This window comes from Uranotaenia lowii, chromosome 2, assembly GCF_029784155.1.
Source record: "Uranotaenia lowii strain MFRU-FL chromosome 2, ASM2978415v1, whole genome shotgun sequence".
NCBI classification, from domain to species: Eukaryota; Metazoa; Arthropoda; class Insecta; order Diptera; family Culicidae; genus Uranotaenia; species Uranotaenia lowii.
This window is the reverse complement of record NC_073692.1, coordinates 244,471,139-244,490,681: the sequence shown is the minus strand read 5'-3', so window position 1 is coordinate 244,490,681 and position 19,543 is coordinate 244,471,139. Positions and strand designations below refer to the sequence as shown.

Below are 19,543 nucleotides of genomic sequence, written 5' to 3'. Positions count from 1 at the left end.
TGTGTGTGTGTGTGTGTGTGTGTGTGTGTGTGTGTGTGTGTGATGGGTTAGTGAGGTGGGTTAGTGAGGTTCTGAGCTGTCACAACACAACTTGCTTCCGCCGCTGTTGGTCAGCTCTGCTACTGCCCGTGTCACTAGTTTCAATTTCTCTGATACAATGAACCAAACCGTCAGTTGACCCCTTGTTTTATACCTTTCGTAGGCTGGAAATAACAAAACTCATGAAGGGGCGGGGCGTCTAATTTTTTTTCCATTTTCGAATAACCAATCAACGTTGAGCAGGCTTGGTATGTCTTTTAAGAGAGATGTCTTTGAAAGAGGCGTTTTTCGTGACGCGAGATCGGTTCGTGAATTTCAATTTGCCCCCCTATAGTGTTGCCGTAAGACGTAATTCTACGTCAAAAGGAACAAAAGTAACCGTATGAGATAAAGTGATTAATTCATCATAATTCAAAAGGCCAGCCAAATATATTATCAATTCAAAAACACTGACATTGAAGGTGGAGAACACTCTCACCTAACCTACCTACCTAAGGGTCCGGCGCCGATTAACCGACGCATAGGACTGAGATAAAAGATCTCCACTGCTGGCGATCCGGAGCAGGCGTCTTCACTTGCTGCCAGCCAAGGTTCTCGTCAACTGTGCGGATTTCAGCGGCTAGACTACGCCGCCACGAGCTTCTGGGCCTGCCTCTTCTTCGATGCCCATCTGGATTCCAGTCAAGCGCCTCTCTGCAAATCTCGTTTTCATCTCTTCGCAGCGTGTGCCCAATCCATCTCCACTTACGTTCCCGAATCTCGATTTCTAGCGCCTTCTGATGACACCGGCGATGAAGTTCAACGTTTGAGATCCAGTTGCCAGGCCACCAAGCGCGGATGATGTTCCGCAGGCAGCGATTCACAAAAACTTGCAGTTTTCGCGTCGTCACCGCATATGTGCACCAAGTTTCACACCCGTACAACAATACAGATTTGACGTTTTAGTTGAAGATTCGGATCTTAGTTCGTAGAGAGATCTGGCGTGAGCGCCACGGCTATCCTCGGTTTGGTCTACAGTCAATCGATCCAGTCAAGATCTCATCCATTACGATGAGAAAAAGCAGCGGTGACAAAATACATCCTTGTCTCACTCCAGCAGTTACCGGGATTGGTTCGGACAGGACACCTCCGTGCAAGACTTTGCACGAAAAAGCCTCGTACTGTGCTTCGATGAGATGGACTATCTCTGGGACCCCTCTTCGTTTTAGAGCAGCCCAGATGTTTTCGTGGTTCAGTCGGTCAAATGCTTTTTCGAAATCAGCGAACACCAGCAGAAGAGAGTCCTGGAATTCGTATTATTCGTAGCGTTGTGATGTGGTCCACACATGATCGTCCGGATCGGAATCCAGCTTGTTGCCGTCGGAGTGTAGCGTCGATTTTCTCCTGGATCCTGTTCAGGATCACTTTGCAGAGTACTTTGAGAATTGTACAGATCAAAGTTATGCCGGAAAAGTTGTTCAAAATGCTCAGTCCAACGCTTGAGCTGATCTGTTCGATCTGTCAGCAGCTGACCTGCTCGGTCTTTCAGCGGCATTCTTGCATTAGTCCTTGCACCACTAAGGCGGTGAGAAATATCATATAATAATCGGATATCTCCAATGGCGGCGGCTCTTTCTCCCTCTTCGGCTTTGGGAGTTTGTCCAGGCTCTCTTGTCTCGTCTACAAGCTCGTTTAACTGCCTTTTCCAGCTCCGCATATCGTAAGGGGCGGCTGCTTTGGCTGACCCGGTACATGCCTGCTCAATTCCGACTTTCGCCTTTCTTCGATCATCGATCATCCTCCAGGTTTTATCCGACATCCATTCTCTTTCCCGAGAGTACCATGGCTCGTTGTAATGAAGGCATTTTTGATTCTACACCACTGTTCTTCAACTGTTCCGCCTGTCGGCAGTTCAGATGCTCGGGATTCAAGCTGTTCAACGTATGCCCTTTTCACCTCTAGATTCTCCAACCGGCGGACGTCGTATCGACACCCGACTTTTTCCTGGCGCCGTTGGGCACGCGCCATTCTCATTCGTATCTCGCCAAGGACGAGGTGATGGTCAGATGCAATGTCTGCGCTTCGCTTGTTGCGGACATCAAGAAGGCTCCTTCTCCATTTTCGCAGATGCAGGTGCGGTCAATTTGATTTTCTGTTCGGCCATCTCGGGATACCCAAGTGACCTTATGTGCTGGTCGATGGGGGAAGAGCGATCCACCGATCACCATGTTGTTGTTGCCACAAAATTCTACAAACAGCTCTCCGTTTTCGCTCATCTGTCCTAGGCCATGGCGCCCCAAGTTGTGCTCAAAGTCCTGATTATCGTAGCCAATCTTTGCGTTGAAGTCGCCTAAGTGGATTTGAATGTCACCATTCGGAATTTTCTCAACCAAGCTGTTCAATTGACTGTAAAACTGCTCTTTCTCCTGCAAATCGGCAACGTCGGTTGGCGCATAACACTGAACCATTGTAAGGTACACTCTCAGGTCTCTCAAACTGCCTTTTTTTAGTTCCCTATTGTTTCTGATTTTTTTGATTGGTCCGTCTCCAGAAATGCTCTATATAGTTGAACTGTGGGCAATTTGGTTGGAGGAATTTTGGAGCTGAGAGAAGTTACTCTCAGACGATATATTTAACCAATTTTCTCGGGTTCAATAAAGTATCGGAAGAAGCTATCACGCGACAGAGTCAATTTCTTAATTTGCGGTTAGCTGGTTAGGGTCGTATAGACCCGGATTACTATTTTGACTGTATCCTAAAGGGTGATACGGTCGAAATCTGGTCAAGGGAAAACGCGTGTAAATCGGTGAAATCGTTTATTTAAAAAATCAAATTAAGTTTCTTTTTCAAGTTTAATTAGTATAAAATTAAGGAAAAATATTCAGTTAGGCTTCCGCTTTTCCAAATCCGAATTGCCGGGCCTTACGCTTAACCCCTGCCATCAGATATTGTACAGCCACCTTGTCCACCTTCTTCGCCGCAGAAAGCCAGTTTGCCTTGAACTGCTGCTCGTCCTTAGCAGTTTTTTTTTTTGGTCTTCTTTAGGTTCCGCTTGACAATAGCCCAGTATTTCTCAATTGGGCGGAGCTCTGGCGTGTTGGGAGGGTTCTTGTCCTTGGGAACCACCTGCACGTTGTGGGCGGCGTACCACTCCATGGCCTTGTTACCGTAATGGCAGGATGCCAAATCCGGCCAAAACAGTACGGAACAACCATGTTTCTTCAGGATAGGCAGCAGACGTTTATTCAAACACTCTTTCACGTAAATTTCTTGGTTGACAGTCCCGGAAGCTATGAAAATGCTGCTTTTCAAGCCACAGGTACAGATGGCTTGCCAAACCAGATATTTTTTCGCGAACTTTGACAGTTTCATGTGCTTGAAAATATCTGCTACCTTTCCCCTTCCTTTTGCCGTATAAAACTCCTGTCCCGGAAGCTGCTTGTAGTCGGCTTTGACGTAGGTTTCGTCGTCCATTACCACGCAGTCAAACTTCGTCAGTATCGTCGTGTATAGCCTCCGGGATCGCGCTTTGGCAGTCGTATTTAGTTTATCATTGCGATTTGGAGTCACTACCTTCTTGTAAGTCGATAGTCCGGCTCGTGTTTTGGCTCGATGCACGGTTGTAGACGATTCACCCAGCATATTTGCGGCATCTCGGAGAGAGAGGTTAGGGTTTCGCTTGAAACTACCGGCAACTCTCTTTGTCGTATCAGCGGCTTCCGGTTTTTGATTTCCCCCCGATCCAGACTTCCTGCCTGTCGACAATCGTTCTCAAAAAATACTAAAATTACATTTGTAACGGTTGATTTGGCAACTTTTAGCGATTTTGCCAGCTTTGCGTGCGTGTAGCTCGGATTTTCGCAATGCGCGAGCAAAATTTTGATACGCTGCTCTTCTTCCTTGGATGGCATTTTGACAACTGAAGAGTGAATTCCAAAATCAAAATAGGAGCAACATTCTACACACACACCTTCAAAATGAGGGGTGTTCAGGTTTTTTAACTGCAATATTTAAAGAGATAATCTATAAAAACATGAAAATCAATGGAAATTTTTTTTTATTTGTTCATTACATCAAAAACATGCAACAGCGCAATAACACAAATGCCGGATGCCGTTGACAAGTTTGAACTGAAAGCATTGTGAAGGCTTTGGAGCTTTTCAATGTTGATGGCTTTCCTTTTTTTAACTCTAATAATTCGTTTGTATTAGCTTACCATTTCTCTATTTTCTAATACTTATCATAGCATCGAACCTTATGCTTTCACGAAAACCATTCATCGCATTTCACTAACCAACGGCTGCGCTGCTTTCATTGCACAAATTCGTCAAAGTTGGGTGGCACTTAATCGGTACTTATTTTAATGCTTACAGTTATGCATGCTCAACTGCCGGCCGATTTTTCTTCGCTCATTTCTCCAACACCCCGTCACTTGAGGTGAGCTCAAAAATCACCGCCTAGCATGCGTAAAAGTAATTGTCTTCAATGCGCAATTTACTAGAAACAATTTCCCGGGAGCGATCATTGTGAAATTCTCCAGCATGGCAAGTAGACGATGTTGTGGAATGATGGCGGTTTTATTTTGATCATTTGATGCGTGTTACTCACTAGATAGGAGCCCTATCTGATCTTATGATGGTGATGAGATTGAATGGTGATCGTCACTTTTTTTACTTCTTCCTTCACTATTTCACTGTAAGGTATCTACTTGAGCTTCGCGTGTTTTCAAGTACCTAGATTTGCTGGAGAAATGGCACGTGGAATGGGTAATTAACATGCCGAACTGATCATTGATCTTCATTGCCACCGGCAAATTGCTGCTTAAGGCCTGATGAACATGTAGTTCAATGACATCTCGACAATTTGATAGGAAAATCATCACGGTGTAAAACTTACCGTTCGAATTGTAGACACGTCTTGGCGAATATGTACTTTTTGAAAAAACAAATTAGAGATTTTTTTTTTAAATTCTGCTGCACAGACCAGTACGATGTTTTTTTAGATGAGAGGAATCGAATTTTCTTCAGCAATACTTATACAACACTCCCACTTCTAGCTTAACATGTATAAATGGCAAAAATGACAAAAATGACAAAATGAAAAAAATGGAGAAAAAATGACAAAAATAAACAAAAGTGACAGAAATGACAAAAATGACAAAAATACAAAATACCGAGATTTTTGTTTTAAAATTATTAAGAAAAAATTAAAAAAAAAGACCAATCAAAAGTTAAAAATGAATACCAAATGACAAAAAATACAAAATTAACTAACAAAAGTGACAGAACTGACAAAATAAGAGATATGCGATAAAATTATACGATCCACAACAATGGATAAATTTTCTTTCGTATGTTTGTTTATCTTGCTGTTGTTGTTTTATCATATTTTATGATAACTGGGCTCATTTATGTGAAGTTTCTTTTTGTGATTTTTATCACTTGTTTTTGATTTGTCATTTTTGTTATTTTTATTTTGTTTTTTTTTTAAATAAACGTTAAATTTTTTCATCTAATTAGACAATTCGTTATTTTTGACACAGCATTTCAATATAAAACAATATTGAAACAAAGTTCATTTTTGAAAAAAAATATCAACTCATAGCTGAAATAAACCCGCAAAAATGTTCCCAACCATATAGAAATTTTTTTTCTATATTTCTTTAATTTATTAATTCAGGTCATCGATAAAGATGTTCGAAGCTCAAACTCAATTATACTAAATAGAGTTGGAAGAGGGGAATAACTTCCTTAGAAAAAAAAAACTACCAGATACATTCAAAAAAAAAAAAGATTTATCTTACGATGCGGCATTTGCGATATTTCCACAGAAGTGGAAGCTTAAAATATACTTGACATGGGACTGTTATGTGGGTAGATTTTCAATTATTTTCGAATAAACACACATAACCAGAGATGCCAATGTGCCTGATTTTTCAGGTAATGCCTGATTTTTTGAGGCTCTGCCTGACAACCTGATAAGCCATTGAATTTGCCTGATTTTTGAAAATATGCCTGATTTGCCTGATTTTTGCGAATGTGATGAAAAATGCGTAGTAAAGAGCTGGATTAGGTACCATTGCTGAAGTGGAAAAGTGGCTGAATCAAAGCAATCGAAAGATTCCCTTGAATTCTTATTTAAAAAGGGAATTAAAGGGAATCTTTCGATAGCTTTGATGCTTTGACTCAGTGGAATTCTTCGACCAAGTAGGCTCACAACACGTATAAGGGAGAAAGTGAGGAGCGTGACCAATAAAAAAAGGTCATCACTTTTAGCGAAATATCCGTTAATTTATCGTAGCCTGATTTTGCCTGATTTTTATTTCGCCAGTTCCCTGATTTTAAAAAAAATTGGCAACCCTGCACATAACAGTCCCAAAACGAATAAAAAGGTAGAAAAAAAAAGGAATCACAAATGAAAATAAGCTCGAAGTATCTCTTCAAACTTCATGGACAATTTCGGAAACTTTTTTAGTCTGAGAAATAGAACAAACTTTAATAATATCACCATACGTTTTGTTAAATTCCATTTGTTTTTTGCCTATAAATCTATCACATTTCGATTGCTGATTTCTTTTCCTTTCTTTTTTTTTTGAAAACTATGATTACATTGTACCATATAAACACTTTTCGAAAAAATCTTTTCTTTTAAAATCGATTTGTTACTTTTAACTTTAATAAATGTATCAGAAATCCTTTGTCCCATTGTGAAGAAGAAAAAAATGTTAATTCACCGAAGAAGAATTCCAGTATAACGAGAGTGATATAATTTAGATAATTAAATTACTTATATGATTGTTTTCATTGATATCAATTCATTTTTGACAACATTTCCTCTAAGCACAGCCTATTAGGAAAACTTCTTCAAGAATGCTTTTATTTGTGTGTGTGTCCTGCAGTGCATATTACTTATCTAACTAGCTATTGCTGTCTATGAATGTAGCTATCTTCTACTACAGAACAGAAGTTACGCCAATTTGTGACATTTTGGTGATATCGGTTTCCTATCACCTGCTCCCATGACATTTTACTGTATTTGTGCCTATGTGTAAATTACACATCTAATAAAATTAAAGAAAAAATATTATGTAAAATGGAAATCATGAATTATCTGGTGGTCTTCAGTTTCCATCGCAGGAACAGGAAAGCGGAAACTCTCAGCACAACAAAGATAATGATCAGCGCCACAATGTCCAGAGTGAAGTTGGCATCCTTCATGTCCAGTTCTTCCAAAGTCGTCGAAGGCAACTTAAAGTGACAGTACACCTGGTAGCACTTGAGCTTTTCGCGACCGAACGAGTAGGTGGCCAGGGCAGTTCCCTCGAAACCGTACCGGATGTAGGACAGATACGTGATCCACCGTAGGTAGATCGGAATGGCATCGAACGAAACGAAGAAGCCGGAGAACAGCAGGAATGGCACGGACATGACCGGAGCCAGGAAGACACCATTCTGGACGTTCATGGCTGCACCGACGACCAATCCAACGCTTTGGGCCACGAAGGAAATCAGCAGGCACGATCCGAGGAACATGGCAAATCGGAACCATTCCATCGGTTGGGATGTGAAGTAGTAAACGATCGACACGTAGAACACGCAGAATATGGCCTAAAAGAATGAAAAAAATTATAGAGAATTTTTTTTAACTTAAGCCCCTTTAAAATATTTCCATAATGTATGACGTTATAACAGGGCCGTAGGAAGAACCGACTCATGGGGGGGGGGGTTTTGGTGAATGATTTTTACCTATGATGTTTTGCTCAACAATGTACGAAAAAAAAAACAAATTATATTTGTTACTATTTATATGATTATCTATTCATTTTAAAGTTTTCATTAATAGTTTTTGTATTAAAACGTAACTTTTGAAAAATGGTCCTTAGCCTGAAGGATGAGCTTATTTTTTTATGAAACCTTTAGAAACAAAATATGAAATTAGTTTTCATCGAAAGTTAAAATTTAATGTTTAAGAGTCTGGTAGGTCGAAAAATAAAAAAAGTTCTTTTAAAGCTAAATAGCCTTCATTTAAAAAAAAAAAAAACGTATTCCATGCTCAAATCATACGAGCCCAATCTTTCAAACTCTTTTGCAAATTCCAAGAATTTAACCTTTGAAGAAAATAAATAAAATTTTTCAAAAAAAGAAAAAACAGAAAGCGATAACAAATTTTCGGATCGAATTTACTCGATGCTAACTTAAACTAAATATATGATTTCAGTTTGAAATTGAGCTTTAAAAAACTTTAAAATCAATAATGTTAATCAATACACTGAGAAAATACAGAATTTTTTGCAGATTTTTTAGGTGAAGAACAGATAGGAACTTGTTTTTTTTTAACAGGAAATATTTTTCATAAATAATCAATTCCATAATGGAAATCCTGTGGGTAATTTTTTTTAATATAATTTGGGATACTTTGCATAAAACAAAAGACAGAATATTAACTCAAATTCTACATTATATAAGTGATTTTCAGCTGAATTGTGTGTAGAAACTTCTTCTGATTAAAAAAAAGTAAATCTGGCAATTGACAAGCAAATTTTTATGTTCATGTTCTCTCAAATTCCTTTACAATTTTATGTTGATTGAAAAACTCGTTCACTCATTCCTGAGTTTTCAATCTGAATACTGAACCTGAATTCAAAAATTGTTTCTGAATTCCTATGCCATTTCTAAAATATACAAAAAATACGATTTCCGAATCTTAATTCCAGATCAAAATTTTATGAGCCAATCATTCATGAATCTTTTATTTAAATTCTGTATTGCTGGTTTAATCTTAATTAATTTTTTTTTCAATTATTTATTTTTAATCTGTATTGTGAATCAGAATTTAAATGTGAATTTCAAATGATGAATCTGAATCTGAGTTTTCAATTTTGGATTGCCACTTAGAAGCTTTTAATGTTTGAATGTTGTTTTAGAATAAAGTTTGAGAACTTCGATATAAAATGTAAAACAAAATTCTTATTTTTTTCATATTCGGAATAGAGTTATCAAAATAATATATTGAAAATGGAAATGATTTTCAAAAAACATGATTCAAATTTGATATGAAATGCAAAACCGAATCAGGAAAGCAGCTTTTCATTCCTAATTTCTTATGGTTATTCGAACTGAAAATCAAGAATTTTTAACTTGATACAGAATCAGAAATACGAAAATATGTAGAAATACAATTTTGGTTATGGGAATATAGAATCAGAATTTCCAAAATGGGTTTTATTTCAAATCTAATATTCGATACAAATTTCTATGATAAGGTTGCCAGATTATCCGACAAATAATATAAATATTCCTGGATATTTAATATAAAATTTGGAAATAAATTGGTCTGACCCGGTTGCCCGGATTTCATTGGAAAAGCCGGGTTTGTTCTCATTCTCATTTTAAATCAAACTTTTAAAAACAAATTGAGTTGTAAAATATTTTTTATTCATGCGTCCAAAATTTTTGGAGCAAGTTTCAAAAAAAAAATCAGGGATGGTTTTTAAAAAAATTTATTCATGATTTTTAATGAGCAATTCCTAAGTTTTGATCAAAATTGCCCGATATTGCCTAGATTATGGTAGAAAATGTTGAAATCAAATACCCGGATTCCGCCTGGTTTTACATAGAACAGCCCGGATTTGTTCGGCCCGGATCCGTGCTGAAAAAATTCTGACAACCTAAGTCTATGAACATGTGAGAGAATTTTGAAAAACTGTAGCAAAATTTTGAACTTGGGATATATTTTTGAGGTTTTGGCATTAATTTTTAGTCTAGACTGTTTTTCTTTAATATATTTGCTCTATTATCATAATATGATTATGGATTTAAAATTTTGAGTGTATAGTAGAATACCTCGCTTGCTTTTTTGGACACTCATAGGGGGGGTTTAACCCCCAAAACCCCCCCCCGTTCCTACGGCCATGCGTTATAATGTACATTATAAAATGAATCAAGTACAAAATCAAAAATAAGGTTAGAGATACAAGCTAGAAGAATAGTTGGGGACGATTCAATAGAATTGTTTAGAAAAATCAATATGTTCAAGATCAAGGCTAAAAATATTCAAAACCATACTCAGATCGAAATAAAAAAAAAAGCTTCTTTGCTTAAATGATTTAAACTGACATTAAATTTTGCAATGAAATATGATTAAAATCAGAAAACAATAGATAGAGCGAAAACATTTCAATTTAATCATGAAAAGAGTAAGGATTCAACTATTCCATAAATGTTAGGATCAAACAGTAGAAACTGCAACTTTAATCATAGATAATAATCCAGATTTACAAATGTTAAATACAAGAATTGAAAATTTTAAAGAAATCTGCATTCAGAAATCATAAAAAAGCACATCAAAACGCATTGAAATTTAATCAGCTTTTCAAATAAAATAAATAAAAAATTTTAAGTTATTATGGGGTGTCCCATTATATCTGAGCACGTTGTAAATTAACAGTATAAACACAATTTTTCTAACCATTTCAAATATTACATTTTTCAGCTAAGCTGTGTTAAGATTAAATTTTAATTGTTTGATAAAACGGATTTTGAATAAAAAAGTATTTACAAAAATGTTCAAATTTCTAAGATAATCATACACCTTTATTACAGTGCTCTTGTTTACTTGCTACAGTGGTGCGTTTAAATTTTATAACTAAACCTAGTTCATTTTTATCGTAATTGGCAAATTTTCTTCGAAATTTAACATTTTTTGCCAGAATTTTTGTTCTAAAATCATTGTACCGTAAAACGGGGTAAGATTGATCACTTTTTTCAATATTTTTCGATTTTTTTTTTCTGTCACGGGAATGTGGCATGTTTCATATTTTTAAAACCAGTACTGGACCCCTATGAACGTAAAACACGGTTGTAGATTTTTTTTTGAACTACTTTAAATTTGATTTACAAATCGATTTTGTCTTTGTTTAGAATTGAATGCATTGGGGTAACATTGATCAGTCTCTCAGTTCGTGTTTAGATCTCGTGCAAGTCAGACGCGTTATACACACTGGCTAGTTTGAGTGCCTTTTGTAAAAGTTCTCAGCCAAGTGCTGAAATATACCTTTGTTACTGGAGTTTATTAAAGTGAACATAAAGGAAGATGGCGGACTTGTTGATTTAGTAAAGTTGAAAGATGTTGCAATTGAACTCAAGAAAAAATGTTTTACTTTTTATCGCGGTGAGTTTTCATCTCGACTAGATCGTTTCTATGTTTCTTCAAATGTACTCGAAAACTCTCTTTCTTTTGACACCATCCCAGCTCCCTTTTCTGATCAATGTGGAATAATGTTGAAACTTAAAATTGATCAAGTTTCCCTCAAAGGCCGTGGGTATTGGAAGGTAAACAGCTCTATCGTTCACAATCCGGAAGTGTGTGATCGTCTCCAAGAAAATTATCAAAACTGGCAATTGCAGCAATCTTACACAGGCGATAGGAATAGATGGTGGAATGAGGTAGCAAAAATCAAACTAAGGCAATATTTTAAACATGAAAGTTGGATTCTTAATAGCTAACTTAATAACTAACGAAAAAAGTTATTTCTATGGGAAATTGTATGAATGGATGGATAAAAAAAATAATGATATTCCAACGTTATTGGATATAAAACTAATAAAATCGAGATTAATGGAAATTGAAGCAAAAAGACTTAAACATTTTACAAATCATTTACCTGAAACTACTTTAGTACAAGATGAATTAGTTAATATTTTTCATGTTTCAGCTCACATCAAACGTTTAGAATATAGTGGTTCATTTAAATTGAAAGAAAATAATATTATGATAACTGATAACAATATACTATTAAATAAAGCATACGATTATTATGCTGATTTATTTAAAAACTGTTCGCCTTTGAATAATACATATAATGACCCAGTAAATATGTTACAAAAACAACTATCAGAAAATGATAAAAATATGCTTATGAGTAATATAACGGAAGAGGAATTAAAAACTGTCTTGTTAGGTTGCTCTAAAAAAAGAGTCCGGGCCAGACGGTTTAACCTATGAGGTTTATATAAAAAACTACGATTCTATAAAAAACGATTTGTTACATATTTTCATTTCATATCTTTCAGGGGCTAGTAAACCACCTAAAAGTTTCACTGAAGGAATCATAACACTTATTCCAAAACAAGGTAAAAAATCGTATAAGCTTAACGATTATCGCCCGATCAGTTTATATACTATAAGCTATAAGCTATAAGCTTTTCATGAAACTTATATCAGAACGAATTAAAACAGTTTTAGGGAAAATAATAGGGCCTGGTCAAGCAGCATATTGAAATGTAAATTCATGTGTAGAGAATTTAAAAGATGTCAGACAAATTTTAACAAAATCTGTAGAATCAAAAAAATATAAGGGCTGTTTGGTGAGTTTAGATTTAAACAAGGCATTTGATAGGGTAAATCATGGTTATATTTGGACAATTTTAGAAAAATTAAATTTTCCCCAATGTCTAATTAATTGTTTTAAAAATATGTATGGTTACGCCTCTTCAAAAATTCTTATTAATGGTTTTTTCACTAAAGAAATATCAATAAAAAGTTCAGTTCGCCAAGGTTGTCCGATGAGTATGATTTTTTTCATTCTATATACATATTGAACCCCTTATTCGTAGTATTTCACAAAACATTTCTGCTGTTCTTGTTGATGAAAAATTCCTTAATGTAATTGCTTACGCCGATGATCTACTGATTTTTGTTCGAAATGATTGTGAATTTGATAAGTTATTGGAAATACTTGATTCTTATAGTTAGTTTGCTAATATTAAATTAAATGATAAAAAATCCGGTTTCATCCGATTAAATAATGCTCGAGTGGGTCCTCAAAAAATTCAAGAGTTAGAAAGTCTCAAAGTTCTAGGAGTTACGTTTGAAAAAAATTGGACATCTTCAGTTACAACTAACTTTGACCGTTTGATAAATACAATGAAATCGACGTTACAGCTACACAGCATTCGTTCCTTGAATATTTATCAAAGATGTATTGTTCTAAATGTTTTTATATTATCTAAGTTGTGGTACACTGCTCAAATATTTCCCCCTTCAAATAAGCACTTAGCACAAATGAAATCAGCTTGCGGAAAGTTTCTGTGGAGCGGGTATATGTTTAAATTGGATAGAAGACAACTTTATTTGGATTATTGTAAAGGTGGTTTACGTTTGATAGATCCAGAGTCCAAAGCAAAGGCATTATTTTTGAAAAATATTTTTTACAATTTAAATGAGGATGGTACTTACTCGAAAGATAAATATTTAATTGATTTCAATTCGAAACAACGACTCACACGGAATGCAAGAGATTGGATATCTGTAGGTAAGATCTTGGATAATAATTTTGATTTAACATCTACCAAATCACTTTATGAATACTTCATCAAAGAACAAAATTATCAACCTGAGATTGAAAAGAAGATAATTGCTCCTTGGAATATTGTATGGGAAAATTTAAATGATAAAGTTATATCTCTCAAAGACCGTCAAATAATTTTTACGTTTGTAAATGATCTGATCCCGAATAAATATAAATTAAAACAATATAATATCGGTAATTTAACTAACATTTCCTGTGATAAATGTCATGTAATGGATACGAACAAACATAGAATTAAATTTTGCCCCAAATCGAAATTTGTCTGGAATTGGTGTACTTCAATAATCAAAAGTCGTTACAAAATAAGTTGTCATGATATAGAAGAGATTTTGTTTATCCCTGTTTCAAGGAAGTCAAAAAAATCTGTGGCTTCATTATGGTTGTTAACGAAAGTAATATCTTTTAATTTGAGGGTAAAAGAATCTGATTTGTATGTTTTAAAAAAAGAAATAAGAGAAATGAGATGGAACAAAGAAGATGGTTCAGTAAAGAGTTCGGTAATGAGTTGAATATTTGTTGATGAACCTTTATGAGTCGTGTTGCGAGAGCTGGAAGAGTAGAATAGAGCAAGTTAAAACGATGAATTGTTAAACCGGAACATTTAGTTTTAAATAATTAATTTTAATAAAAAAAAATGCATTGGGGTCAGTGGTCGGAAAATCGCTCAAGAAAAGCAATCAGGAATGGTTTCTAGCTAGAATGATGCTACCTCCGAGTGCTGTGATACGCACGTGGTAAAAGTACCCATTGAATATATGTCGAAAATCAACACTAACTTGATACAAGAAGATATACCATGCTCCACCGGAGGCTACCGTTGCTATTCGTCACGTGGCTAATCGACGGTGATCGACATACTTGGTGATGCATTTTGAACGTCGCTCCCTCAATCATTCCCGAACGTCTATCCTCGCATCATTGTTGATAATGCTCTTTATTGATAGACGATCATTAATGTTTCAAAAGGAAAAATCTGAATAAATACCAGGACCACATGTTCAAAAAAGCTGTAGCACATGCTGGACAGTTCATTGCGGTTACCTAGTCATGATTTTGTCCTTCTAGGCAAAACGAAAAATAAAAAATCATCTGATAGCCTACATAGATCGCTCAGAACTGATGCATACCAGTTATGATCCTAAAGGTTGAAAGTCGTTAGGGGAAGGAAAGCAGCATCGAGACGTTCGTTGCTGATAGTCTGCGTCCTTTTTTACCTCATCATGTATCGCAAAAGTGTTTCAAATACAGAAGCGTCGTTGTCATGCATGATTGTTTGTATGATTTGATTGAAGAAGGAAAATTTGACTGCTTTGATTTTTTGGCTCTGAATGTAGTCAAGCATGGCTCAGTGAAAATGATTGATTTTCGGAAGCATGATTGGGGTAACATTGATCAGTCTCTATTTTAAGGGTTTTTACGAGTTTTCTTGATCATAAAGGATACAAAACACCTTCATAATATTTACAAATGCTAGTTATTGATAAACTAAGGCATTTCGTGTGTTAAGGCCGAACAATAATTCAAATCTAAAGATGGACAATGATGCTGCATAAATTAAGGTACTAATTTTTTTAGCATTAATAATAAATTTCAAACTTTACCGTTTGATAGGGTTTCTAGACTTTCGTCCTAGACTTACTCTTGGAAAACGACCCTACTTTTAAAATATCAAAAACCCCAAACCCCAATGTTACGATCAACACCGCTGGGCTCGATGGACAGCCCTGTCGAAAAGACAAAATGTCAGCTGAATGTCACGAATGTCATGAGAGAGGAAAAGTAGTAAATCGGAAGAAAAAGTGATAGTAGGAAAATTAAAGTCATTCTAAGATCAGATTGTATAAGAAGTAAAGGAAAGTTAAGCAGAGAAAAGTTCAAGTAGAGGAATAGTTAAATTGAAAATTATAGTTCAAAAGAGTACAATAGAAAGTTAAGTGTTTGGTCGTGGATGAAGTAAAGCTATCTCATTTAATCAGGTTAAACCTTTTACATTGCCAAAAATACGTGGAACGTACAATATTGTTTGATTTACAGGCAAATTTCTATTGAGCTCGTGAACAACATTTATCGTTTGCCACGTGTGAACAAAAATTAGTTTTCGGATTGTTGGAAATATCAAACTGTAAGTATTCGATCTCCCTCTACGATTGACTCAAGATTTGCTTAATATAAAGTTTGTTGTACATCCAGATCTATCTCAAAAATTCACTAAGGTCAGGCAATCTGCTTGAGGAAAACCTCATGTGCGAAACTAAAATTGTAAGTTTCTTTTATTCGCATATTTTCTGAAAAACCTATCTAACATGCATTATAAATAAATATTTTAGCTTTGATCTGCTACTGGCTGATACAAGGAATAGTTAAAAACCTGGTTTAAATATTATCCGAACACCTAAAATATAACAAAAACTACACCAAAACTATAAATTTATTAAGGAGAAAAGTTGAACTGTCACACAAATCAACCTGCTGCTTCTAAACGATTTGATTTCATCAGGAAGGATGTTTGTTTACGAGCCTTTGAAAAAATTATCTTTCAAGATTTTTAAAATAACATTTTTACTAACATTTGAAATTAAAAAAAAAATAAACCAAGTTTTTACAAATTTGAAACTCAACATGTAGGTTTTTAAACGTAAAATTTTTTTAAAAGATTTTTTAAATTTAGTCTTAGTTATTGATGATATATTGGAAAAATTTCATGTCGATCAAAGCTACCCCGGTGATCAATGTTACCCCGTTTCAAAATTTCAATTTAATAAAAAAAATTTTTAGTTATGATGTATATTAGAAGGACTTAACACTTATAAGTTAAAAAAAAACAAAAATTTTATATTCTTAGGAAAAATTATAAACTTGAAAATTTTACTCGTATACTATGATTGCAAATCTTAAAAAAAATGTTCTAAACCCTCCGATCGATTTGTTTACTAAATAGTGCGTTGTATAGGAACAGTCTTCTCTATAATGTGTAAATTTTCAGAGATGTCGATTATTTGCTCGAAGTTGTTCTGAAAAAGACAACGTGATACTTGCAATCGAAATCAGAAGTCTGGTATATGAAATATGAGATCCGAAATAAACACATTTCTGAAATTAAAACTGAAGTCTGAAACATGAAATTAAAATTTTTGAACTACAAATGAGGCCCTTGGAGTCAGAGAACGCTCATTTAAAAATTCAAAAATTTGTACATGGAATGAATCTTTGATCACCAAATACTATATGCTATTTAAATCAGAATTTTATTTCACTATTTCATAGAATTTTTACTATTTTTAAAAACTCGTACTTAATAAAACCCTAATTTGGTTTGTCCCAGAGGGGTTCAAGTGCAGCACCTATACCCCCTTTCACCAACGTACAATTAAAGTCATCACAAAACGGGAATCAGGAATTGGAATTTTTAGACATTAGATATATAAAATCTTAAATTTGGAGTTTATTATCTGCAATCTGATTCAAAAACTGTTAAATTAACAGTTGAACAGTGTTAATGAATATCTCAAACCAGAAATTTGAAATCTGGAATCTGAAATTTCAAATTTCAAATCTGGAATCTGATATCTGAAGTCCAAATCAGTTATCTGAAATCTGAAATTTTAAATCTGAAGTCTGAAAGCTCTAGAATTCGAAATTAGAAATCGATTAGCTTTATTCAAAAAAAAATCTTACATCGTGTAATACAGAAATCAGATATGAGAAATCAAAAATCTGAAATCAGATTCAGAAATCAGAAGCTAAAATTTATAAATATATAGTTTCCTACCCGGGATTTCCCGAGCAGAAATTCCCGGGAATAAAAAAAATCGGAAATATTCGAATTTCGGAAAACGCTTAAAAAATCCCGAGAATTCCCGAAGACAATAAAAATGCTAAATTACTTAAAATTTACACGATTAAGATTGGAAAATGGATCAGATTGAGCAAGGAAAATAAAAGTTCTACCAGTTCTACCTTGATATATGGCTTTGATTTAAACCTTGTTTGACTAAAAACCGGTAAATACATTGAATTTGATCATTCAAAAATTAGTATAAAAGTGAAAACGACAAACAATCCAAAAAACCAAACAAATCCAATAAAGACGTTACAAAAAGAATCTGAATAATCTATTTTGTCACACTCAGACACATATTATGACATATTATGAAACAAAAGGATATAGTTATCTTAAAATTTAAAAGATATTAAGAATAACCTGAAGTTTAGCTAACCAACTTATATTGGTAGTGAAGAATCTTTCTCAATTTTTTATTTATCATTGACGTAGAATTACGTCTTACGGCAACACTATAGGGGTGCAAATTGAAATTCACGAACGGATCTCGCATCACGAAAATAGCCTCTTTAAGGGACATCTCTTCCAAACATCATTTCGGGATGGTTGTGTGTTGGTACACCAATACCATTAAAGCGCAAAACTCGAATCGGTGCTAAAAAATTTATAAATATACCTCCCGCGAAAATCAATTGGCAAGTTGTGTCTAAATATTTCAGAGTTGCGGATATGTATTAGCCAATCTCCATCTAGAAAGCTTTCAAGCCAAGGTGAATGCCGCCTACTAGTGTGGTACGCATAAAGAGTACATTTAAAATTTCTAGTTAAAAAGCCACAGCAATCAAATCCAGTCCTTCTTAGGAACTCTGAAAAAAATAAGAATAATATAGCTGGCGACACAAAAAAATGCAAAAAACTGGCGACACGAGCTACAAATTTATTTTCAAATATTTTTATGACAAGTTACGGTATACTTTTCCCCATCCTTGAGAGGCATTTTCCCTAGAATAGTTGGTGTACCTACTACCTACACTGCCACTGCTGGCTTAAAGTTTGGAATCACCCCTTCAAAAACATGATTTTTTTCGCGGCTTTATCTTAGCCAACTAATGATACATTGCATATCTTTTCTCCATATGTATTTTTTTTAAAGTACCTATATATTTAGCTCAAAAGATCCTCAATAACCCGTTTGATGACAAAGTTATGATGAAAAAATTCCAGGTATTTTTAGGTCAGGCATTTTGGTAATTTTTTTCGGAAAATAATCAATCTTTAGTTGAAGTTTATATGAGGTATGACTAGATTAAATTTAACTAAATTGTTTGGTATTTAGCTTAACAGATTAGCGATACTCTGTTTGATAACATAGATACAGATGAAATTAAATTACATGCTTTTGAAGACCGATCTAAAACTTTTGGCCTACTGCAGGATGATCCCAAACTTTTGAGCGATCACTTAGATAGCTATTTGATAATTTGAAGTACAAGTCAGTTTATTATTCAAAATTTAACAAATGTTTTTTTGATAAGTTTGTTTTCATGTTTTAGAAGGAGTGATCAAAAACTTTTGGTCGGCAGTATACTTTCAATGGACTTTGAAGAAAAACCGACGGATCAAAGCAAGCTTTTGTTCGTCGATACTCTGACGTGTGTCCATCCTTTTTTCGGTATTATGCTTTTGCACCATACCTATCACATTTTACGTACGCTATGATATGTTCGGCATACAAAATAAAAATTTGAGCGAATTCGATTTGTTGCTCAGCAACTTTTGAACTAAAAACATTCAAGTTTAACTCGAGCTAGGCTTTATCGCTTTTGCGATAGTGTAGCAATGCTTAGGAGGTATATTGTATATTAAAGTCAAAATGATTCAAAAACGACAAATTTATTAAGTTTTCGTGAAAAGGTATGAAAAAAGCCGTAATTCTACGTAATTCTTGTTGTTGTATCTCAATCTCTTTAAGTATTTTTTAATAAAAAAACTAAGTTTACAACTTACCTGGAATGGAATGTCGGAAACCGTAATCGCTAAATAGTAGGACCTCAACGAATACCATCGATTGAAATTTTCCTTTAGCAAAACAGGCATTTCGAGTGGGACTACAAAAAAAATTTAAATCAGAAAACTTGTTCCAAAATTTCTTGAAAATATAAGCTTACATGATAGAATGGTAATAGTCATCGAAGTGTACATCAGAAACAGCATATTGAAGAACAGGAAACCCAAGTTACTCAATACTTTTCCGCCATCGTTACCAATATCGTAGTACAGCGCTCCGATCAGAAAACCAACCAGAATGTGAGCAAACAGACGAAGGTACATAAGGGTCTGTAAGAGAAAGTATTTATTTTTTACAAATTAGTTTA

The 19,543-nt window shown here is 34.7% G+C and overlaps 1 protein-coding gene across 1 annotated transcript in view; it reads right to left on the bottom strand.

Annotated features, from left to right (window-relative positions):
- Positions 1-6,511: 6,511 nt before the first annotated feature.
- Positions 6,512-19,543, bottom strand: part of LOC129744219 (ATP-binding cassette sub-family G member 1) — a 66,924-nt gene continuing 53,892 nt past the window's right edge. The window contains exons 5-7 of the mRNA XM_055736632.1: positions 19,337-19,505; positions 19,176-19,276; positions 6,512-7,625 (exon numbers count right to left, since the gene is read on the bottom strand). Of these exons, the coding sequence (XP_055592607.1) occupies positions 7,125-7,625; positions 19,176-19,276; positions 19,337-19,505 (771 nt within the window). The 3' untranslated portion in view covers positions 6,512-7,124. The remainder of the gene's footprint in view (positions 7,626-19,175; positions 19,277-19,336; positions 19,506-19,543) is intronic.